A 22,396-nucleotide genomic window follows, 5' to 3' on the forward strand; every position below is an offset into this window, starting at 1 on the left:
TCCTGCCTGGCAGCTCCAATTCCGGCATCCTTCTACCGATATGTTCACCATCCCTCCTCAGTCCATGACCCACCTGTCTCAGTCTGGCTTCTCTGACCTTCTCTCCAAAACATTAGTGCGCTTTTCCTCTGGTAGACTCATCCCTGATCCTATCCATCCTGGTCACTCCTAAAGAGAACCTCAGCATCTTCATTGTAACAGTTTCTAACCCATACAGCATCGCTGGCTCACCACAGTCTTGTCCACCTTTCCTTTAATTCTGCCTGATAGTCTTTTATTGCATGGTACCTGACACTTTTCTCCACCCATTCCAACCTGCTTGAACCCGTTTCTTTACCTGCGGTCGTCCATCACCGATCAGCTAATATTATTATTGGTCGTGATCATAATATGAGTTGAATAATAATAAGACAAAATGAGCTGATAGCGGTTCCTGTTTTTCCACCAGTCGGTTATTAACGGGCGCTTTTCCTCCGTTCTCATTGGTCAGCCGATGCCTATTTATGTCTATGGGGGCGGGACTTATAGGCACTTGCTTCCCTTTTGAGTTCTGATTGGTCGAGTTACCGGCATTTTACTCGCTGATTGGCTGGATCGCCCCGGAGGCGTACAAGCAGGACGTGCTAATCAAATATGATTTCCGCTATATGTTGTTTGACTCCTCGGCGTCTGACGGCGATCCATCAGCCCAGGTGAGTCCCGACAACCGCCTCCCTAAGGTGCGACCCCCTCCTCCACACCCACGGGCTGGTCTACCGGTGACAGGCCGACGAGCCGCGGCGGGTAAATCCGGTAAGAACCCGTCTCTTCTTCCCCGGCGACTCCGTGATTGAGGCACCGCGAAATTCTTCCCCGGAGGTCAAACAGGGGAAACGGACACATCGCAGAGGGAGAGGGGCTGTTTTGGCTTCGTCCCGCCCGCTACCCGTTAGCCACCCCATGGGGGCGGGTAGTCAGCCGGTACCCCTGGAGGTCGGCGCGGGGGTCTTAACTACCCTCGCCTGGCGTTAAATCCTCGGCCCCCCCCCCCCCCCACATGAACCGGACCGGAGACACTTGCTACGAACTCCCCAAATTTCGTTCGTCCGAGGCGCGAAGGGACGGTTAGCCTGCTAGCTGCCCGGCGCTGCGTCATCGCCATCGGCTAGCACCCTGCCGGTGTCACCCCCGCCGCCACTTTTTATACATTTATTTATTTCTCTCTATATAAATTGATCTCTGTATCCCGTGAATTTATGTTTCTTCCGGTGTATATCTCCCGCTCGGCCCGGTGTGTTTTGAAGTAACAACCGGACCCGTCCCAACCGGAGCTGGGTCCGCTATGTAAGCTAACACCCCCCGGGCGCTGTGGTGTTTCATCCCCGCTCCCGGGTCACCCCGGAGCCTAACAACCCCGCTTCTCCCCCGCAACCTTCCACCAGACTTGTTCACTGCCACGCATACCCACGCTCCATATTGCGGGATAACGCGTCAATATTGGGTCACGGTGTTTTCAACCGGGAGGGGGGGGGGGGAATGCAGCGCCGTGACACCCCGCCGGGTTGTGCGAACCCCGCCGTGGCCCGGAGCTGTTGGTCGGCCCCGGGTCAGCGGACTCAAACCAGGCATTGTTGTTCCACAGGGAACAATGGATGTTGGGTCTGTGTGTGTGTGTGTGTGTGTGTGTGTTTGGAGGGGGGGGGGGTCCTGCTGCCCCCACACACACATACACACTCTGAGCTGTGTGCAGCTGTTCTGAAGTAAAGTAGATTAAATCTTGACAAAAAATCACTTTTATCTGGGATTTGTTGAAAAATCTAGTCAAAGATCAGACTGTTTAACCCCAACTAACCCAGAGGCCCGGTGCTGCTCCCACAGGACCCAGGGAGTGTGGAAATGGGCAGAGTGGGGAAACATGACTGCAGTGGGCCTTCTTGATTCCCACGGTCCTGTGTGTGTGTGTGTGTGTGTGTGTGTGTGTGTGTGTGTGTGTGTGTGTACGTACACTAAAACAGGGAACCCCCTCCCTCCAAGAGACAGGAGGATTGGGGGGGGGTCCCCCCACATGCACTTTTGTCGCACACGTTCAAATGCTACAAAACAAACCCTCTGGGAAAATCGTCTCCGGCAGCAGCGGTAGCATCCTGCTCTGCGGTTTGTTTTGACACACAGGATACCTCATGTAATACGATACGCCATCCCCACCCCCAACCCTGCAGCCCTGGTGCTGGCGTAGACCGGGCAGGATCTGAGGCGCTGCATTTTTCTCGGGCCTTTCACAGTAACTACCAGTCAGCGGGAAAAGACCTTAGACCTCAAATCATTAGATTTAAGCCGTAGGAGTTGAACAAGCTAACAACATCACCCCCCTAATTTTGTCCATTTGAGGTTCCTCCTGAGAACGTCCTTTATAAAAGGTGTGTTCTACAGTTGCTTTCTTTCTTTGTAAATTGCGTAACAAGCGTTTTATCAGCCGGTCGGTCACTTCCTCCTCTTCTAATCCAATCAACGGCCTTTGGATCAATACCGAGACCAGGAGGCTCCTCTCTACTAGAACTCTCCAACACTTCCCAAGCCCACAGGGGTTTGTCACAGGAAAGTTTGATTGGCAGAAGTCAGCCAGGCTACACACACACACACGCACATCAGATTAGGCTGCATGCTAAGGCAGATGTGGGCTTGTCAGTGTGTGTCAGGCCACTGGGTGAAACGTGATTGTGGTTGTTGTCGGTGACGACAGAACACACATACACGCACCAGTCATGTCATAAACTGTGTTTATTATACCAAAGATAATAAACCGTCTGGATAATAATGTGTATCCAGAAATGTGTGTGTGTGTGTGTGCCTGAGGACAAGGTTATTCGGCCTGTCCCACCTCTGCAGAATGATTTTGAAGGTGACGTTCAGACAACGGCTCCACAGGCCCACCACAGGGGGGCGCACTTCTCTTCCCGCCCCTTTTAACCAGGTGTGGGGCGAACACAACAAAACCCAGCTAGCTCGAATATCAGCAAGGAAGTTATTTATTTATGTTATCAACCTTGTGAAAAATCTTAAAGGTTGTATATCTTATCCTCTTCCTGTCTGAAACCCCCGTTTTGTTCTCCCCGCTCCCCTCGCAGCGGCCTTTGATGGACCACCCCTATGAAGGAGCGGGGCCACGATGGGACAGAGCACCTCGGAACAAGAGGCCCAAGAAAACGCCTCCACGGTCGGTCTGGCTCCTCGCCGCGATCGGATTCATCCATAAAACACACACATATATGTGATAGTTGTTCTGAAGTGAAGTACTCGGTGTACTCTGTGTGCTGTGTGTACTCTTCCGGTGGAAAGTATCCCCCAGCAGTCGGTTTATTACGTTTCCCTTCCACCGCCGCCACCGCCTGTGCTTAAACAACGGATGTGATTCTGAATTATCTGCTTAGATTAGACGAACAGGAAGCAAATGGCCCTCTGCCGTGGTGACTTTACCCTCTTCCTCATTTACATCAAAGTTGAACTATGCTTCAAAGTGAGATGTTGTCATGCAGAACCCCCCCCACACACACACACACACACACACACACCCCTCGCAGACCCAGAGGTTGAGCAATGGCATCCTCTTTCAGCAGTCCGGTCTTGACGAGCCCGTCAGTTCTTCCGAGGTTATTGCAAACGTAGCCCGTGATATCCAGACGGTCCGGCCGACCGGGGAGCAAATTCCCGCTGCCCGCATTCCATTCCACCTCAGTGAAGCTTCCAGACACACACACACACACACACAGAGCATTTGAAGAAAGTGAAGACTCGCGGGGTGACAGTCAGGGCTGTTTCCGCGGTAACCTCTGTGACGTCCTCCCTCTCTCTTGTCAGGACGGGTTCAGTAACATCAAGAACCTGGTGGAGGAGGAGCTGCAGACCAGCATGGTGAGTGCACTTCCGTCGGCTCCGTGTTTTAATCGAAAGAGGCGCGCGTGACGGGCGTCCATCTCCCTTTCAGATGGTGGGGATGGTGATCGGCGCCGGCATCGCCATTGTCCTGATCGCCATCCTCATCTTCTTCGTCCTGCGGAGGATCCAGCTGCGAAGTCAGTCGTCGGCCGCCGTCGCCAGGTTGTGTCGTGGGAGCGTCGCAGCCGCCGTGTTTCTGACCTGTCCTTCGTCCTCCACAGACCTGGAAGCCCAGGAGGCGCCCAAGTACCGCTTCCGCAAGAGAGACAAGGTGATGTTCTACGGACGGAAGATCATGCGCAAGGTGAGACTCTTAACCCGAGCTGGCGTGTTGCTATTGGCTGGTGTCCGCCTGTCACTCAACGCCTCCCCCGCCGGCGTCTCTCCTCGGACCAGGTGTCCCAGTCCACCTCCTCCCTGGTGGGCACCGCCTCCTCCTCCCGGCCGCGTCTTAAGAAGAAGCAGAAGATGCTCAACATTGCCAAAAAGTGCGAAGTGACCGAGCTCGCCGTCGGCCCCCGCTGCACCCCGTGCGTGGTCGTGACCCCGCGTTCTTTGTGTCGGGCACAGGATCCTGCGCTTTAAGAAGGAGGTGCCCACGCTGCAGGCCAAGGAGCCCCCGCCCTCGGTGCTGGAGGCCGACCTCACCGAGTTCGACGTGGCCAACTCCCACCTTCCCTCCGAGGTGCTTTACATGCTCAAGAACGTGCGGTAAGGCCCGTCTTCTTCTCCTCCTCCTCCTCTTTGCTCTTCTACGCCTCACACCTGCCGTGTTCCTCCCCCGCAGGGTGCTGGGCCACTTCGAGAAGCCCCTCTTCCTGGAGCTGTGCAAGCACATGGTGTTTGTGCAGTTCCAGCAGGGGGAGCACGTGTTCAGGCCCGGCCAGCCCGACTGCAGCATCTACGTGGTCCAGGACGGGAAGCTGGAACTGTGCCTTACTGGGACGGTAGGCTACGGCCCGACCCCGGGGAGGTCTGACTTGTGGAGTACGACTTCCATTCAGGGCTCAGCTGGTTCTAGAGGAGAACGTCCAGTTTTGTAGACGCAGTGTGTGACCTATGTGTCCCAGGATGGCAAGGAGAGCGTGGTGAAGGAGGTCTTCCCTGGAGACAGCGTCCATAGCTTGCTCAGCATCCTGGACGTCATCACGGTAGTAGCTGCGCGATAGCGAACGTTCGCGCTCCAGCCCTCCCGTTAACCCCTCCCCTTCTGCTGCACGTGCAGGGCCATCAGAAGCCTTACAGGACGGTGTCGGCACGGGCGGCGGAGGTCTCCACCGTCCTCCGCCTCCCCGTGGAGGCCTTCCTCTCGATATTCGAGAAGTACCCCGAGAGCCTGGTCCGGGTGGTGCAGGTGACGCCCCGTCCTCCGCGGCGCCCAGGCGAAACCCGGCCGGTGTGTATGACCCCCCCCCCCGCCCTTGTATTTCCAGATCATCATGGTTAGACTCCAGAGGGTGACGGTTCTCGCCCTGCACAACTACCTGGGGCTCACCAACGAGCTCTTCAGCCACGTGAGTTGAGAAGCACACAGACACACCTCAGCTCGGGTCTGAGAGTCCTCACCTGATCACTACCCTCGGACCCCGCCTCCGCAGGAGATGCATCCGTCGCGCCTGCCGCCTCCCTCCCCCCACCCGACCCGCACCAGCCCCGTCCGCCACGGAAAGCGTTTCGGCAGCCTGACGGTGCCGGAGGAGCACCGGGACGCCGCCGTCAGGGGTGAAGTCGCAGGTGAGGAGGGCGGAGGGGCGGCGAAGAGCTGGTCTTTTGACTTCCCGGGTGTTCAAACATGGACGTTTGACAATCCAGGTGGAGAGGCGGGGAAGGACGGAGCGTCCGGGCCGACCCTGAGCAGGACCATTTCCATGCCGGTGGACATTGCAGGTCGGCGTCGCCGTGATCGGTGTCAGGTGGGGCCGGCGGAGTCGGCCTTCCAGGCAGGAGAAGCTCTCTTCATCTCCGTTTCCCCGCAGGCATACAGAAGAGTCTGAGATCCGACTTCGACATGGCCTACGAAAGGGGGCGCATTTCTGTATCGGCGGAGGACGGCAACACCCCGCCAACCTACACCAGGGTGAGACACACACACACTCCCTGACGGTGCAGCGTAACTGGGAAATGAAATATCCAAAACTGAAACGATCGTCCGTTGCTTCCTCTTGATGTTCTCCACGATCTGTGGGTTCCCTCCTGCGCTTCCAGTCGGTGTCCCAGGAGCAGCGGGAGCGCAGGGTGACGGTGGACGAGGTTCCCTCCGGGATCTACCTGTACCCGGAGGAGGAGTCGTGCGTGGACAACATCTTCACGCCTGTGACCGGGAGGTCCTCCTCCGCGCTGTTCGAGGAGGCGCAAAAGGAGGTGCTCAAGCTCATGAGGATCGAGGTTCGTCCCGACCGGGTTCCCCCTGCCATGTTCTCCTGCCTGGGTTTTCTCCACGTTCTCCCGTTTTCCCCCCGCAGCCCAGAAAACAGACAGAAGTTTTGATTTAGATGCTAAAGGGGTGTGAATGAGCGTGATTGGCCGGATGGATGATTGACACTTGTCCCCAACGTCAGCTGATTTTTTTTGCCTCGCAATTCGAGAAACTCCAGAAACGGACGTTCCTCAAACCCGCTCCTACTGCTAAAACCGGGTTTAAAAGAAAAAAAAAGATGGCGCCGATCACCACAAACCCCCGTCCTCGCAGAGTCAAAGACCCCACAGCAGACGAGGAGCAAGAATAACCGACTCATCAGATTAGTGTTGTTTTTATTTTTCACATGAATGAGCGTATTGTTGGGAACCAGCCCGGAGCTTCTGCTTCCAGTTTAGGCTGATGGAAGGAGGTCACTGTGCAGCTGACAGATGGACGCGCACACACACACACACACACACACCTGCAGTCTGTTTGAATGTGAGACTGCATTCCCAGTCCGGCTCAGAGCTGTCTCTCCTGTTCCTCGCTCAGTGAGATGACCCACTCCATCCCTGGAGACTGACCTCTGGTGGTCATGGCCCTGCATTGCACCGCAACGCCTCAGCTCAGATACTCTCTGTTTGAATATGTTTTTCGTGGTATTTCAAATGATGCCTCATCTCTGCCTGCCTGCCCCCCATAGGACCCCTCCCTCTTAAACGGGAGGGTGACCCTGCACCACGCCAAAGCTGGAGCCGTCTTAGCCAAGCAAGGAGACCAGGTATTTGCGTGTGTTCACCTCTGCCATGAAAACTACAAAAAGCGGCGGAGGGTTTGTTTTTTTTTTTGTTTGTTTTTTTTAACCCCGCCACCTTTTTACCGGCAGGACGTGAGCCTTCACTTTGTGCTGTCCGGCTGCCTGCACGTCTACCAGCGGATGATCAACAAGCAGGAGGCCGTGTGCCTGTTCGTCACCCACCCGGGGGAGATGGTGGGCCAGCTGGCCGTGCTCACCGGCGAGCCGCTCATCTTCACCATTAAGGCCGTCCGGGACTGCACCTACCTCAAGATCTCCAAGTCCGACTTCTACGAGTGAGTGCCGCCACTCCCGTCTTGTGTGTGTGTGTGTGAAGCGACCCAGACCCACGAGAACCTTTTCACCCGCCGCCTCCGCCCCTCAGGATCATGAGGGAGCAGCCCAGCGTGGTGCTGAGCGCGGCGCACACCGTGGCCATCCGCATGTCCCCATTCGTCCGCCAGATGGACTTCGCCATCGACTGGATGGCGGTGGAGGCCGGCAGAGCCCTCTACAGGTGCTCCCCTCTGCTCCCACTCGCGCGCTAAGTATTTCGCCATGGCCTGACCCCCGCCCGACCTCCCTCCCCCAGGCAGGATGACCAGTCGGACTGCACCTACATCGTCCTGAACGGCCGCCTGCGATCAGTAATTCGCAAGGCTAACGGAAAGAAGGAGCTGGTCGGGGAATACGGAAGGGGAGACCTCATCGGAGTGGTGAGCCGCCCTCCACACCCAGACAAACACACACACACACACACACACACACACACTTGGATTGACGGTTTTGTTCCCCAGGTGGAGGCCCTGACCAAGCAGCCACGAGCCACCACCGTCCACGCGGTGAGGGACACCGAGCTGGTCAAGCTGCCGGAGGGGACGCTCAACAACATCAAGCGGAGATACCCGCAGGTCGGCGGTTCACCGGGTGAAAATGAATAAATATAATGGATCGCCATGGCGACACAACGGCTCTGAGCCCCGACGTCTTGTGTCCAGGTGGTGACCAGACTGATCCACCTGCTGGGGCAGAAAATCCTGGGGAACCTACAGCAGGGCCGCGGGCCCTTCTCAGGTAGGACGGCGGGTTCCTGACCACCGCCAATATCAGCCCCGAACCCTCGTGACCGCCTGGTTCCCGCAGGCTCGGCTCTGAACCTGCCCAACATGACGGCCAGCGCCGACGTCACCAACCCGGCCAGCAACCTGTCCACAGTTGCCGTGCTGCCCGTGTGCGACGAGGTGCCCGTCAACGCCTTCAACCTGGAGCTCAGCCACGCCCTCAGCGCCATCGGTAGGCGGGACTGCCCGCTTCCCGCTCCTCCTCCCGATCTGTGTGTGTTCATAGCTTTCTTTTTTTTTTTTTTGTGTGTGCGTGTTCCAACATCAGGGCCCACTTTGCTTCTGACCAGCGACATAATCCGAGAGCGCCTGGGCGCCTCTGCCCTGGACAGGTAGGTCCGCCTTTAAGACACCAGCAAATGAACCCGCCCACGTCTTCATGCCCGCCTCCCCTCTCCGTCCCCCTCCTCCAGCATCCAGGAGTACCGTCTGTCCGGCTGGCTGGCCCAGCAGGAGGACATCAACCGGATCGTCCTCTACCAGACGGACAACAGCATGACGCCGTGGACGCAGCGTTGCATCCGTCAGGCCGACTGCATCCTGATCGTCGGGCTGGGGGACCAGGAGCCCACCCTCGGGGAGGTGCGTCGGCGCCGCGTCGGGCGCGCAAAATAAAACGACAGCTTCATCCCGACGTCTGTGTGCTTCCTTCTCCGCCGTGGCCGCAGCTAGAGCAGATGCTGGAGAACACGGCGGTCCGGGCTCTGAAGCAGCTGATCCTCCTGCACCGGGAGGACGGGCCGGGGCCGTCCAGGACCGTGGAGTGGCTCAACATGCGAAGCTGGTGCTCGGGCCACCTCCACCTCAAGTGCCCGCGGAGGGTCTTCTCCAGACGCAGCCCCAGCAAACTGGTACCATCCACGGGCTCAGGCGTGGGTGGGCGGCTGAAGTCGTGCCGTGTTTTCACACCCTTGTCCATGTGTGTGTGTTTGCACAGAGGGAGGTTTACGAGAAGGTCTTTGAGAAAACGGCGGACAGGCACAGTGACTTCTCTCGGCTGGCCCGAGTCCTGACAGGGAACAGCATCGCCCTGGTGCTGGGAGGAGGCGGCGCCAGGTGAGTTGAGGGGGGTCTCAGCGGGGTTGAATCCCATCGGATCTTGTAGAACCTGAGGTGAACCAGATGATTCCCCCGCCTCCTCCCCTGCAGGGGCTGCTCCCACGTGGGCGTCATCAAGGCGATGGAGGAGGCGGGGATCCCCATCGACATCGTGGGCGGAACCTCCATCGGCTCCTTCATCGGCGCACTGTACGCCGAGGAGAGGAGCGCCGTGAGGACCAAGCAGCGGGCCAGGGAGTGGTCCAAGGTACGGCGGGGACGCAACTGGAGCAGGGCGGGTGTGTCCGGGCACACGGTTTTATCACGGTGACTTCCTGCCGTCCCGTAGGCCATGAACTCCGTGTTCAAGACGGTCCTGGACCTCACTTACCCCATCACCTCCATGTTCTCCGGCTCCGCCTTCAACACCAGCATCTACAAGGTGTTCCTGGACCGGCAGGCTGAGGTGAGGGTGCAACATCCACCTACCAGATTCCAGGAAAAAAAAGGATGCGCTTATTTTATGTGTGTGTGTGTGTGTGTGTGTGTGTGTGTGTAGGACCTGTGGCTGCCGTACTTCAACGTCACCACAGACATCACGGCGTCTGCCATGCGCGTGCATCAGGACGGTGAGTGGCTGCGGAAGCGCACCTCAGCGCCGGGATGTATAGAGAACGCTTCTAAATGCAACACACACACGTGTGCACGCGCACACGCATTTTGATGAAGATACTCGTCTACCTCTTTAACTCCACTGATCCAGTAACCCTACACGGAAGGCCGACCGGAAGTGAGGAAGTTTAAACAGGAAGTCAAGTCGTTTTGCTCGGACTTGTGATGTCATCGCGCGGCAAATAGCTGTTAGGATGTCAGGATGTTTAGGTCATCGACTGTAGCGGAGCATGCATGCATGTAGATTCAGCGTGGCTGAACTCCAAACTATACTGAAGTGTGTGTGTGTGTGTGTGTGTGTGTGGCCCCGGGGTTTCCATGGGAACCTGCCGTGAAAGGCTGCGGGGTCCGCCGATTGGACCCAAACACCGACGTCCCATCAGGACGCGGCACATTCAGTCTGGTTCGGAGTTCTCGATCGGAGTCGTTGATTTGACGTGTGATACCGGAGCTGATCCCCCCCCCCCCCGCCTGCTCCATCGCTAACTGTAGCCGTAGGCCAGGAATGTTGACGTTTGCATGGCGGCATGAACCGGCGCTGCTGCAGCAGAGCCTCCATCCTCATCCTCTGACTCGTCATCCTCCATCTCTGTCTCTAGCCATGCTTGCGTTCCTTAGATGCCCCCCCCACCCCCACCATAGATATCAGATATAGACATATTGGTCCAATTTTTAGCTGGTTCTGCACGGAGAGACCGCAGAACCCCCCCCCCCCCCCCCCCCCCCCCCCCCCCTCCGGTAATAACCCAGTATTGACCGGCCCCCCGTTTGTCTATGTCAACATGTAGGATCCAGAACACTCCACCCTGCTTTCTGCCCCCTCCTCCTCCACCCACACCCTTTTCTAAAACATCACTCCCCCGCCCAGAGCTTCCTGGAGGTCCCTCCGCCCCCCTCGCCCCGTCCAGAGCGGTTCTGTAACCGCACCCCCCCCCCCCAGAGCAGATGGCAACCAATGGATGGGCTCTGCTTGATTCCTGGGCTAATGATGCTAACTCTGTATCTAACCAGCTGCATTAACCCGGAGCCTCCTCCTCCTCCCTGGTTCCACCCCGGTTCGCCGATAGAACTCATTTTCCAGTTGTTGTTTTTTTTTTTTTTTTTCTTTTTTTTTTTTATTATTATTATTATTTCTTCTACTTCTCCGCCCTCAGCAGCTTCCTGCTCTCCGCCTCCTCCATCTGTCTCTCTCTGTCCTCTCGCTCTCCTCCGCCGGCCCTCACCTGACGTGATCCTCCTTCTCCCGTCTCGATTTTCCCGACAGGTTGCGTCTGGCGGTACGTTAGAGCCAGCGCCTCCTACACCCCCTATTTACCTCCCCTCTGCGACCCCAAGGACGGCCACTTGCTTGTGGACGGTTGCTATGTTAACAATGTCCCAGGTCAGACTTTTAAAACACCAAGAGAGGGAAAAAAAAAAAACCCTTCGAAGCCGCCAACCCGATCACCCCCTCCACCCGTCTTTCGTCCTCCGACGATCTCATTCGTGACTACTAACCCCACACCACCCTCCCTGAGTGGGGCGGACACAGGGGGGGGGGAGCATGGTTTGGAAGGAAATCTTTATTTTATTTTTTTCTTGCAATCACGCACATTGGTTTGGTTTGTCATCCGCCGCCAGACAGCGGCCGTCTAATTTGGATCATCGAGTTCCACCGCCGCTCATTTTGATCTGCCCGACCTCTCCATCGCATGTCTGGACGCCGCGAGCTGACCGGGTGATGCATGATGATCACCCCGGCTTCTGGACGCTAAGAATAGCCTCTAATTCAGAGCTCTGGACGCGGACTTATAGACGCTGACATCGTCACGATCCAGTCGCCGTGCCTGTTCCCCCTCCACCCCCAGGGCCGTTGCACATATCAGACTCTTTGTTTAGTCGTGATTGATGCACGGACGCTCGGTTCGGAAAGGTCAGGCTGCAGTCCCGCCCCCGTCCAATAGGAAACCTGCATCATGCGTCTGCGCCATCGTGCATCTCAGGTCCATCCGTCCTCACGTCCGCCATCTCCACCCGCAGGAGCTCCCCCTCCACCACCTCCTCCTCCTCCTCCTCTTCTCTCCCGGCTTCTGCTTGCTCCTCTCTGCATGCCGGAGCCGCCGCCACTCCTCCAGACAATATATATTTGTGGTGAATGTATATTGGCGACGCGCGTCTCCTCCCCGCCGTCCTGTGGCTGCGAGTGTGTCCGGGGTCGCGTGTTCTGGATCCTGCTGTTGCCCCCTGACGTTGAAACCTTCCCCCCTCCCCTTCGCGAGACGTGGAAACCTACAGAGACGCTTCCTCCAAACCAAAACCACGCCAGTTTCTTCCAGCTGCACCATCGGTTCTTCTCGGCGGTGCCCCCTTATCCTTCCAACCCATGCGCCCGCCCTCCCCCCGGCCCGCCGCCGCCACCACCGCGAACGAGCGGCAAACTTGTCCCAACACCTGCCCCGTCTCCGACCCGGGAAGAAAAAGAAAAAAAAAAAAAAAAAACGACGGCGGCTGTGACGGGGGGAGGAAGGGCCGCTGTTGGGACACAGTCTGATGCTCGGCGACGGTTGCCGTCGACTCCGAGATGACTTTTGCAGTGGTGGGCGACAGAGTGCGAAGGCGGGCGGAACCACGGCCTCGCCCGCCAGCGCCCCGGGGCCGTGGTTCTGCGCCGACACTAACATGAAACATATGGCAAAACATTGAGATGTTATCCCCCCCCCTTCCCTCCCCTTCCTCCTCCTCCTGGTACACCAGGCTCTCTGTGGCGCTATGTGCGGGCGAGCATGACCCTCTCGGGGTACCTGCCGCCTCTCTGCGACCCCAAAGATGGGAACTTGCTCATGGACGGTGGCTACATCAACAACCTTCCAGGCAAGTAGAGGTGGCAACCCCGCCCCCAGACTCCAGAGGGGTGGGCGAGGGGGAGCGCGCTCAGACGCGGGTGGGGGTGAATCTCTTCCTCGGTGCTCGCCGGAGGGGTAAGTACGGACCTCTGGGTGTGTGTGTGTGAATGCCGTCGGAGGGGATCGCGGGCGGCGTGCTGAGGGCTCCCCGTCTGAGAACCGCCGCAGGGGTTCGCCGTTCCATCCCCGCCTCCCGTCCGGCTTCATTGGCGGAGAAAAAATGGTCCTATCGGGGCGGGATTGTGATAAACCCAGAGAGAGAGGTGGTTGGAGAGACGGGGAGGAGGCAGCACGCCTGCTCGGACCGCTCAAGGGACGCCCGGACGCAATTCCTCGCTTTAGGAGCGATGGTGGAGAGGATCGGGGAGGGGGGGGGGGGCTTCAGGGACCTGGACTTGACTGAAGGTCCTGGGATTCTTCTTATTCCTTTTTCAAATGTCTAATTGGCGTCAAAACCCATTTGCTGGGACACAAATGAAATACATTAGGGGTAGAGCGATCGTCCTTGGAACCAAACATTCCTGGTTCGACTCCCGGTGTGTGTCCAGCACACCCCTAACTGCTTCCCTGGCGCCGCTAGCTGGCAGCCGACTCCTCATGGTTCCTCCATGATTGGAGAAAATGAAGTATAAATGATTAGAATGGTTCCCTCTGTCCTGCTCAGGTGAAGTAAAACCTCCCAGATTTGGACTTGCAGATGATCCCCCTCCCTCATCAGCCCCCCCGCCGTCTGTCCGTGTGTTTTATCTGGTCTGGTCTGGTCCTGCGAGAAGGTCGGGGCCAGACCTCGGTGTGGTCCCCGTGCACGTGAACACGCCCGTTGCCACACAGAAGTTTTATCCCGCCAGAAGGCCGGAGATTAATTCGAAAATGGCGACTTCCCGGAGCGGGCCGGACAGATTTGTCGGCCGAGGGGAAAAAACCTCTCTGTGGCGTCCGGGAGCCGCCGTCCCCCGGTGATGTCATGAAGCTAGTAATAAAGTAAATAACAGCGAAGCAAAGTAATAACCATGAAATGATCTTCTTGCCGTCTCTGGCGTCGGATTCCGTTCCCGCCGCAGCCGACATCGCCCGCAACATGGGGGCCCGGACCGTCATCGCCATCGACGTGGGCAGCCAGGACGAGACCGACCTGTGCAACTACGGCGACTGCCTGTCCGGCTGGTGGTTGCTATGGAAACGCATCAACCCGTGGGCGGAGAAAGTGAAGGTAGGGGGGGGCGGTTCCTTTTTTCGGCGGGCCAGCGCGGGGCGGTTCTACCGCCGCCCGCTGACCCCCGATCCCGTTTTGGCGCCCAGGTGCCGGACATGGCGGAGATCCAGTCGCGCCTGGCTTACGTGTCCTGCGTGAGGCAGCTGGAGGTGGTGAAGAAGAGCGCCTACTGCGAGTACATCCGCCCGCCCATCGACCGCTTCAAGACCATGGACTTCGGCAAGTTCGACGAGATCTACGTGAGTCGGCCCCCTCTAACAACCGACGTCCCGCCGGACCTCCGCAGCAGAACCTCATCCTGACCTTCTTTTTCCCAGGATGTCGGCTTTCAGCACGGCAAGCTGGTGTTCACCGGCTGGGCCCGAGGAGACATCATCGAGAACATGCTGAAGGACCACCGCTCTGCCGACTACAACGACAGCAAGAGGACAGACGTGAGGACACACACAGACACGCACGCTTGCGGTTATATCCACCATGAAAACCCAAGCGCTGAGTGACGTTTTGTGCTCTCAGTCGTGCACGTGTCCCGGCGCCGACTTCACCGACCTGGCGGAGATCGTGTCCCGGATCGAGCCGGTGCAGAGCTACGTGTCCGCCGAAGGTGAGCCTTCCCCGTCACGGGAACACGCGGCCTTCCGGCGGCCGCTTTGTTAAACGACAAATGTTGGGTTCAGCCGAGGAGTCGGACTGCCTGACGGAGTACGAGGAGGACGGGATGGACACGGTGAGGGAGGAGGAGGGCGAGGAGGAGGAGGAGGAGGAAGGCGAGGACCCGGACGACAACTCCCCGGGGGAGTGGGTGCAGAACGGAGTCTTCCAGGCGGTGAGTCGGAAGCGTCCTCTCCGCTTTTTCGGGGAAAAAAAACGCTTCCCCGCGGTTCCCGCTCAAGCTGTGTCGCCCCGCAGGACGAAGACAAATCGGTGAGGCGACGCAGGAAAGCGACCAGCGACACGTCGGAGGTCTCGGACTGCTGACAGAGCAGGAGGAGGAGCCAAGAAAAAGAAAAAAAAAAGGATCAAGGGCCAAATACTGGTTGTGGAGGCGATGGCGGTGGATGCTCCGTTCACCCCTCGCGGTTTGTGTAACTGTCCGTGTCATTGTGTGTCTGCCCCCCCCCACCGATGGACCTATTTGTTTTGAAAGATTGACCCCTGACCCGGTGCCACCAACCCCGAGCCCCGTCCCGCCAAACCGCCACGACTAACAAAACCCCATGCCGAAGAGAAAGCATCCGGCACGGTTCCACGTGCGACGCCACGCCTTTTCACGACACGCACCTGAGAGGACAGAGATCCCGGAAGGACCCGGTGAGCTCCGGGTGCTCCGTCAGGAAAGCTGCCGCCGAGCCCGCGGCAGAACTTTGGCCTCGTCCGAAACCGAGCGCCGAATCGGCATTTGGACGCCTCTCTGCAGAACGTGGGACCCGGCGGACGCGAGGTGACGGATCCGTTTTTCCGACGTACCGCTATCTGGAGAGTCTCCAGAACAGCTCTTTGTTTGTAAACATTAACTACTGGCTTGTAAAGATTTTTTTTTTTTTTTTTTTTTTTTTAATTTGGGATGATTGCGGGTGGGGGTGGGGGGAGCGGTATTTAACTAAATTAACATGCTTTAGCCGGTTTGCACTGAAATATTTTAAGTCTTCTTTGCTGATGAGATGCCTGTTTTTAACTGCGCCCACTTTGAGGACCAGAAGGGAACGCCGGACGGAGCGCCGGCTCAGGGGCATATTCGGAAATAAACTAATGCATCATGAAGTGCAGAAGATCAGCTCGCCTTTATTCACCAGGTCACCCGTTTCCTTTTCAATCCAGCCAATCAGGTGGTCGTATCCCGGATCTAAGCTCCTCCCCCTCCCGGCGGCGGGTCGAGGCCTGCAGGGTTCTCACAGAGTGAGGCCCGGTGGGACGGACGAGGGAGATAAAGGAGGAGAGGCTGAGAAATGAGCAGGTGCACCTCAGATTGGTAAACAAAACCTCGCGGCTGATTGGCCGAGGGCTCGCCGGCGCCGCACGCGTGGAACACAGCGGCGGCGGCTACACACAACCGGTAACGGCGAATAGAACTGGACAATCTGCACGGATGTGGACGTCAGCATGGCGGCAGATTTGAGTATTTGCGACATTGCGTCCTTTCCGAAAAAGCACAACAAAATAATTTGATTTGAAATCCAAAAGCCTCCTGATGCCAAAAGCCTCATATCAGCAAGCAGCGGTTAAACAGGGGTATGACCTCCAGCGTGCGCGTGCGCGTGTGTGTGTGTGTGTGTGTGTGTGTGTGTGTGTGTGTGTGTGTGTGCGTGTGCGTGTGTGTGTGTGTGTGTGTGTGACGCCGCCACCTGCCTGCGGGGGGGATATAAAGAGGCCCCTCATGTTCCAACACCTCCACAGCTCCTCTTCTTCCTGAAGCCTCATCATGTTCCTGAACGGCGTGCTGACTCTTGCGGCCCTGCTGGCGGCGGCGACGACGGCCCAGAAGCCCACGGCCTGCGGTGAGTGCGCAGATAACCCTTCCCCGAACATCGATCTTATCACCGACTTCAAAATAAAATCCAATTCCGTTGTTCGGGATTGTTACCGCATCTTCTCCGGCGGGCGTTTTCGCTTTAAATGTGGAAGGTTGCAGACGAACCTCCGATCTGTTCTCCTTGCAGTTTCGCCCCCCCTGATGTCCGGCGGGATCTCCGTGGTGAGGACCGGCTCCCCTCCCCTGACCCGAACCCCCTCCCCCCGCCTCAAACCCACCTCCTCTTTCAGGCGGCGGCCAACGGACTGATCATGAGCTCCGGCACCGTAAACTACGACGCCTTCGGCGAGCGGATGCGGGTTCGTAACTTCGGCTTCTCCGGCAACGCGAGCTTCGCCCTGGACCAGCTGATGCTCTTCAAACAGGTGCGTAGCGGGTTCAAGATCGCGGTCTGGAAAGCGGGGCCGGGGTCGCAGCGTCTCCCGTCTTGACAGAAAGTCTACTTCGAGATCAACTGGGGGACGATGTCCTGCCAGAAGAGGGCGCTGGACGCCGCCTTCACCCCCATGCGCGTGCCGGAAGACGCCAAGCTGATGGGTTCTGTCGTCCTGGGCTCGTCCTCGTCGTGGGGGATGGGGGTCCTGACCAACACCTGGTACGGAGACTTGCCGGGGAAAGGTAGGAGCCCGCGGGACCAGACGAATGGATTAATGTGGTCGTATCTCCGTTCCTGTGTTGTGAGAGTAAAGATCTTCCGCGACCTTCTGGATGAATCCCCGCCGCCGGTTCTCCCTCCGCAGGCCACTACATGACCGTCTTCACCGAGGTCGGTTGCATCCCCTTGACCTCCACCAGCTTCACCCCTGGGTTTGGATGGACCGCGGTCAGGTGGGCGCCTCGCCGTGGCTCCTCCTCCTTCGCCGTTATCTTTCCTGAAAAGGTGAAATTGACGCTAATCCCGACAAATGTGTCCGCTCTGCTTCCAGCACCTATAACTGGGTCCTCGGCACCTCCAACCCCATGGACTTCTTCCCCCCCGAGTTCTGCAGGGGTTCTAAGGTGGACCCGTCTGAGGCGCCGGACACCGTCTTCTCCGCCTTGGAGTCTCTGGCCATGAAGACCAGAGCCGAGGAGTAGAGGTTCGACGCCGTGGGCCGAGATCCGGAGCAGGAACCCCCTGCTTCCGGATCCAGGCGGAACCTTACGATGTAGAGTTCTGTCGCTGCTCCGGACCCAATAAAACTCCTTCACTCGTTCATATCCGCATCTAGACTGGATTCTCTACACGTTGGTTCTCCGTCCAAAACGTCAAATTGCCCGTCTGTGTGAATGCGAGGGTGGACGGATAGATGATTGACAGCTCAAGATTAAGCCCCGCCCCTCGCCCTGGGGACTGGGTACTCACTACCCTGAAAGAATGAATGAACATCTAATAACAAACTGCTAGAAGTGTTATTTCATCCTCAATAATGAAATCGTGAAAGTCAAACACACACACTCCTGTATCCAATCAGATTCCCCCCTTCATCCAAACTTAGGGACGGGACTCCAAACAAAATGTCTGCAAAATATGAAGTCGCGTGACAATAACAACAAACTACTACCGAGTACTCAAGAGTTACTTCAAAATAAAAGTACTCCTGCAGTGCCGGCTCCTACCAGAAGGTGGCGGTGTTGTCATTCTCAGCGCCGCCTCTCCGGGGGATCCTGAACCTCACCGGGGTTCAGCCGACGTCCCTGAACCCCCCCGCCCCCGAGGTGAGGACCCCCACGAGTGCCACGTAACCGCGATCTCTCCACGACGGTTCTGAACGGATGTTCTTCTTTAGGTTCTCCAGGTGGATCGTCCTCGGAACCTTCAAGAGTCTCACGTCGCCGGCAGGTGTTCCTCGGAGGTGAGCGAAAAATCAGACGTGAGCGTCAGCAGACGGGAAGGGGAGATTGACAGCGGAGTCCAGGAGGAGGCCGAAAGGTCAAAGGTCACGTTTTTAAATTGTTTAAATAGAATCGGGACGTTCAGGGCTGAGAAGGTCTGACTGAGTTCACGTGCTGCTTCCTGGTTTGGCGGGCGGAAGGGAGTCGGGTGAAGGTGATTGGACGAGGGGGAAGGGGTCTTATTCGAGGTCGCTGCTGTCTCCGCCTGGACGTTGGCAGCCATGTTTGTTCCGTTTCCACGGTGATGCTCGCATCCAAATCAATCAGCAGCCAAACCAGACTAGATAAGAAGTGCGTGCGTGTGTGTGCGTGCGTGTGTGTGTGTGTGTGTGTGTGGAGGATACTGAAAAGTATCCAGAATGGACCCAGAATTGAATACGTGGTGACTAATAATTGTAACTAAGCAAAAGCAACCGTTTCCAGGAAAGGCACAACTGAGGACGGCCGTGTTGTTTAGAAGTTTGTATTTAGTTGGATTTCTGATGTTTGTTGATGTTGTTTCAAGGCTGTGTTACTAGGAAACCAAACTCCAAGACATCCAAATATATATATAAACTTTTTTTTTTCATTATCATGTTGGTTTTAAATTCCTCTCTCGGTTTATTCAAGTTAAGATATATTTTATTTAACTTGCGTTTATTTTATTTTCAATTTTCATTCATTCAGTCATTATTTACCACTTATCCTGCACTCACAGACACAAGGGAGGCAGGTATTTCATTTTATTTTGAATTATATTATTTTAATTTATTAAAATAATGTATTGTGTTTAATTTTATATTGTTTTGATTATTTTATTTTCCTTTATTCATTCATTTATTTATTATCTACCACTTATCCTGCACTCAAATACAGATAGGCTGATATTTCATTTTATTTTAGTTTAGATTATTTTAATTTGTTTTATTTTCATTCATGTATTCATAATCTGTCACTTATCCTGCACTCAGAGTTACGGGGATTCTGCTATTTCATTGTATTTAATTTTATATCATTTTGATTTATTTTATTTTCATTTATTCAATATGTAACACTTATCCTGCACTCAGTCACAGGAGTTCTGATATTTTATATTATATTAAATTATTTTATTTTATTTTGTTTTTTTATTCATTCATTATCGACCCCTTTTCCTGCACCCCGTCACAGGGATGCTGATATTTCATTCTATTTAATTTGATATTATCATATTATTTTAATTTTATTTCATTTTCATTTATTCATTCATGAATTCAATTTGTACCACTCAGAGTGACAGGGATGTTGGAATTTCATTTTATTTTATATTATTTCAATTTATTTTATTTCATTTATTCATTCATTCATTATGTACAACTTCTGCTGCACTCAGAGTTACAGGCATCCTGTTCTTTTATGTTATTCTATTTTTGAATATATATATATATATATATTTTTTTTTTTTTTTTTTTTACCCCCGGACAGCAGCTCGCCGTTCCGATCGGCTTGAAAAGCCTCATGCACAAATCCCGGCCATTAGTGTATGACGAGCCCGCCGAGAGGGCCTGACACACAAACACACACACACACATACACAACCGTTAGCACATCCACGCTTATATGTGTGTGTTAATGCAAAGAGTGCATGTTCCATAGCCGCTCTCCGTGCACCGGGGCAGCGTTAGTCACCCGCCGCTCTCCAGAGGATGATGGATGTCAGGGGGTCGGCTGACGATTATCCTCTTCACACTGACGAGTGAGCCAGTCCCTCCTCTTCGCCCTCCTCCTCCTCCTTTCTTTATAAATCGCATCCCCTTCGCAAAAACAGACCCGCGCGTCCGGTATGCGGCAAATGCAGGCCGAGTTACTGAAAACGTGCGTGTTATTTCACGCGTAAATTCCCTCCCGGTTATTTAATGATGTGCTTTTCGTGAGGGCGAGTTTTTTAATTTGGGACAATCTATCATGTAGGAGTTTAAATATGTAAAAACTGTAATCACACTGTCGTTATGTTGTAATTACTATAAGCGGTAATGGAAAAAAATGGACTCGTTAAAATGCAGTTATCAGTTAGAGATTATGTTGACACACACACACACACACACACACACACATAGTTCACACACCGGCCAACGAACCGCGTCCCATTTACAAGTAAATCGATTCCGTGAGATGACATCACCTTTGGTCGCTCCCACGGCAGAGGAACTTCCTGAGGGCGTGCACAAGGGGTGTGCACGAGGGCGTGCACGGGGTGTGTGCACGAGGAACGGCGGGCGCCGCAAGAAGGAAGTGGAAGCAGAGGAGATCCCGGCACGGCTATCTCCTGTTTGGAGTAGACGCCGCCGTATCGGCCAGTAACTTGTGCGGCCGAGATACGGCCGCCGCGGTTTCCGTGGCGACCGATAACCCCCGCGGAGCTCTCGAGAAGGGGGGGCGTGTCTGGACGTCGCCGTGGCGACAGACCCTGACACGGTTCTGGACTGTGTCTCTGAAAGCCCTCCGACCTGGAGTGGGGAAGGCCAAAGGTCAGGAGTGGATATATATGCGTGCGTGTGTGTGTGTGTGTGTGTGTGTGTGTGTGTGTGTGTGAACCAGCAGGTGTATCCCCCCCCCCATATTGTTCTCCTCTCTGCAGTGATCCTACAAAATCTCCCCCCCCCTCACCCCTCGCAGACGGTGACTTTTTCCAGGTGGTTGAGTGGGATTAGAGGCCTGGGATTATAATCCCACCATTGGCAAAACCATGATAAACTTGGCTCTTAATGAGATCACACACACCGCTATTCTTGGAATCCATCTGACAGCGTGAACTCACCCTGAGAGAGGTGTGAGTGTGTGTGTGAGTGTGTGTGTGGTCCGGCGCTCGGCGGGACTCGGCCCTCACCCTTCAGATTTAGCTGATGGATTGCGGCGCTATCAGCCGATGAACTGAATGGGGGACTTGATTTGTGTGTGTGTGTGTGTGTGTGTGTGTGTGTGTATGTGTGTGTGTAATCATCAGCCAAGGATACACAAAGACAGGACATGCATAATTAGTGGGAGGCACTGCTCAAGGTCTGTCTGTGTGTGTGTGTGTATTTCTTAAAAGGTCAATCGGCCGCGACGACGTTGTTGATCCGCTTTGGGCGGGACGAGACAAACCCGGACGATGCGTTCGCTGACCCCCATCGGCCGGCCCTGATCGCAAACATGATGTGCGGCGTGGCGGTTCTTTTTCCTCGCCGCCGCCGCCACCACCCCTCCCTTCCGGCGAAACGGTTCCCGTTGCTGTTTGACCACGTTTCCCGAGAGATGTTATTTTCCTACTTGATCAATATTTGCGCCAGCAACTTAAACATAAAATCCGTCAACATGCCTTAGTTTGTATAAAACTCGTAAAACAAACTTTACACTCGTAGGCTGCCGTCGTCGTGACGTCTCGAGGTTGATCTTGGCTCGGACCCTTTTATTTTGCCGTCATCCGTGCAAAACTTCCCGTTTGTACCCGAGAGAGACGTGGAGGAGGAGGTCAAAATTAGATGTGAATGAAGATGCGAAGAGGCAAAAGTTGGCAGGAGTCGCTGTTGTGGCGGTAGCGATGCTACGCTAGCAGCGGGAGACGCTCCGCTTTTTGTCATCAATCTGGCATTAGAAGCGTAATTCAGCCAAAATTGACACTAGCGGAAGGCTAAAGCTAACACGGGTGACCTCCATACATCATCAAGCTAGCATGTATTGCGCTAGTAAAACAATAGCCGCCCCCCTCGGGTTGTAATATGTGTTATAAATTGTGATTTTTATTCCTGCGGTTTTGACAACACACCGGAGGATCAGTAAAGCACAGTTATGCCTCTCAGTCGTCCCAGACGGGGTTCCCTTTAAGACATGATTCAAATTTGACCGCGGAGTGTGAACACCTGCGAACGCCAGATCCCGGGATTTATCTTCTTAATTCCGTCTCCGCCAACCTTTTGTCGTCAAGAACCCGCAGCCGTTCAGATTGAGCCGCTCTAAGCCGC

General features: G+C 55.5%; 2 protein-coding genes across 7 annotated transcripts; both read left to right on the plus strand.

Annotated features, from left to right (window-relative positions):
* Positions 1 to 631: 631 nt before the first annotated feature.
* Positions 632 to 15,798, plus strand: pnpla6 (patatin-like phospholipase domain containing 6). Of its 5 annotated transcripts, none has more exons than XM_086142541.1 (37): positions 632 to 692; positions 3,105 to 3,193; positions 3,835 to 3,888; positions 3,962 to 4,049; positions 4,134 to 4,216; positions 4,309 to 4,400; positions 4,483 to 4,623; positions 4,700 to 4,859; positions 4,983 to 5,063; positions 5,138 to 5,266; positions 5,346 to 5,426; positions 5,511 to 5,646; positions 5,725 to 5,799; positions 5,889 to 5,989; positions 6,118 to 6,297; positions 7,014 to 7,091; positions 7,197 to 7,402; positions 7,492 to 7,623; positions 7,699 to 7,822; positions 7,904 to 8,017; positions 8,105 to 8,180; positions 8,250 to 8,399; positions 8,496 to 8,559; positions 8,641 to 8,809; positions 8,896 to 9,078; positions 9,165 to 9,283; positions 9,377 to 9,533; positions 9,615 to 9,731; positions 9,825 to 9,894; positions 11,202 to 11,318; positions 12,671 to 12,787; positions 13,881 to 14,029; positions 14,119 to 14,271; positions 14,350 to 14,466; positions 14,549 to 14,636; positions 14,710 to 14,858; positions 14,942 to 15,798. In XM_086142541.1, exons 2-37 carry the CDS (start codon positions 3,146 to 3,148, stop codon positions 15,008 to 15,010), a joined length of 4,167 nt encoding a protein of 1,388 aa, XP_085998667.1. In that variant the 5' UTR covers positions 632 to 692; positions 3,105 to 3,145; the 3' UTR covers positions 15,011 to 15,798. The 5 variants fall into 5 exon arrangements, with proteins under 5 accessions (XP_085998667.1, XP_085998666.1, XP_085998669.1 ...); XM_086142540.1 differs by having other exon boundaries at positions 664 to 792; XM_086142543.1 differs by lacking the exon at positions 12,671 to 12,787 and having other exon boundaries at positions 664 to 792.
* On the plus strand, positions 15,054 to 17,761 carry LOC147213781 (ependymin-like). 2 transcript variants are annotated; one of them, XM_086142547.1, is made up of 7 exons: positions 15,054 to 15,111; positions 16,427 to 16,527; positions 16,690 to 16,724; positions 16,793 to 16,927; positions 16,997 to 17,180; positions 17,303 to 17,390; positions 17,489 to 17,761. In XM_086142547.1, exons 2-7 carry the CDS (start codon positions 16,452 to 16,454, stop codon positions 17,637 to 17,639), a joined length of 669 nt encoding a protein of 222 aa, XP_085998673.1. In that variant the 5' UTR covers positions 15,054 to 15,111; positions 16,427 to 16,451; the 3' UTR covers positions 17,640 to 17,761. The 2 variants fall into 2 exon arrangements, with proteins under 2 accessions (XP_085998673.1, XP_085998672.1); XM_086142546.1 differs by lacking the exon at positions 15,054 to 15,111 and adding an exon at positions 16,180 to 16,261.
* The last annotated feature ends 4,635 nt before the right edge of the window (positions 17,762 to 22,396 follow it).

This window comes from Fistularia commersonii, chromosome 35 (genome assembly GCF_037954325.1).
Source record: "Fistularia commersonii isolate RoL2024-O1a breed Wild chromosome 35, RoL_Fcom_v1.0, whole genome shotgun sequence".
NCBI lineage: Eukaryota > Metazoa > Chordata > Actinopteri > Syngnathiformes > Fistulariidae > Fistularia > Fistularia commersonii.

Coding starts and splice junctions, on each gene's coding strand:
- pnpla6 (XM_086142541.1), top strand. CDS start 3,146: ATGGGACAGAGCACCTCGGAACAAGAGGCCCAAGAAAACGCCTCCACG. Junction 4,860..4,982: donor AACTGTGCCTTACTGGGACG/GTAGGCTACGGC, acceptor TATGTGTCCCAG/GATGGCAAGGAGAGCGTGGT. Junction 14,637..14,709: donor GAGCTACGTGTCCGCCGAAG/GTGAGCCTTCCC, acceptor TGTTGGGTTCAG/CCGAGGAGTCGGACTGCCTG.
- LOC147213781 (XM_086142547.1), top strand. CDS start 16,452: ATGTTCCTGAACGGCGTGCTGACTCTTGCGGCCCTGCTGGCGGCGGCG. Junction 16,725..16,792: donor TGTCCGGCGGGATCTCCGTG/GTGAGGACCGGC, acceptor CTCCTCTTTCAG/GCGGCGGCCAACGGACTGAT. Junction 17,391..17,488: donor TTTGGATGGACCGCGGTCAG/GTGGGCGCCTCG, acceptor CTCTGCTTCCAG/CACCTATAACTGGGTCCTCG.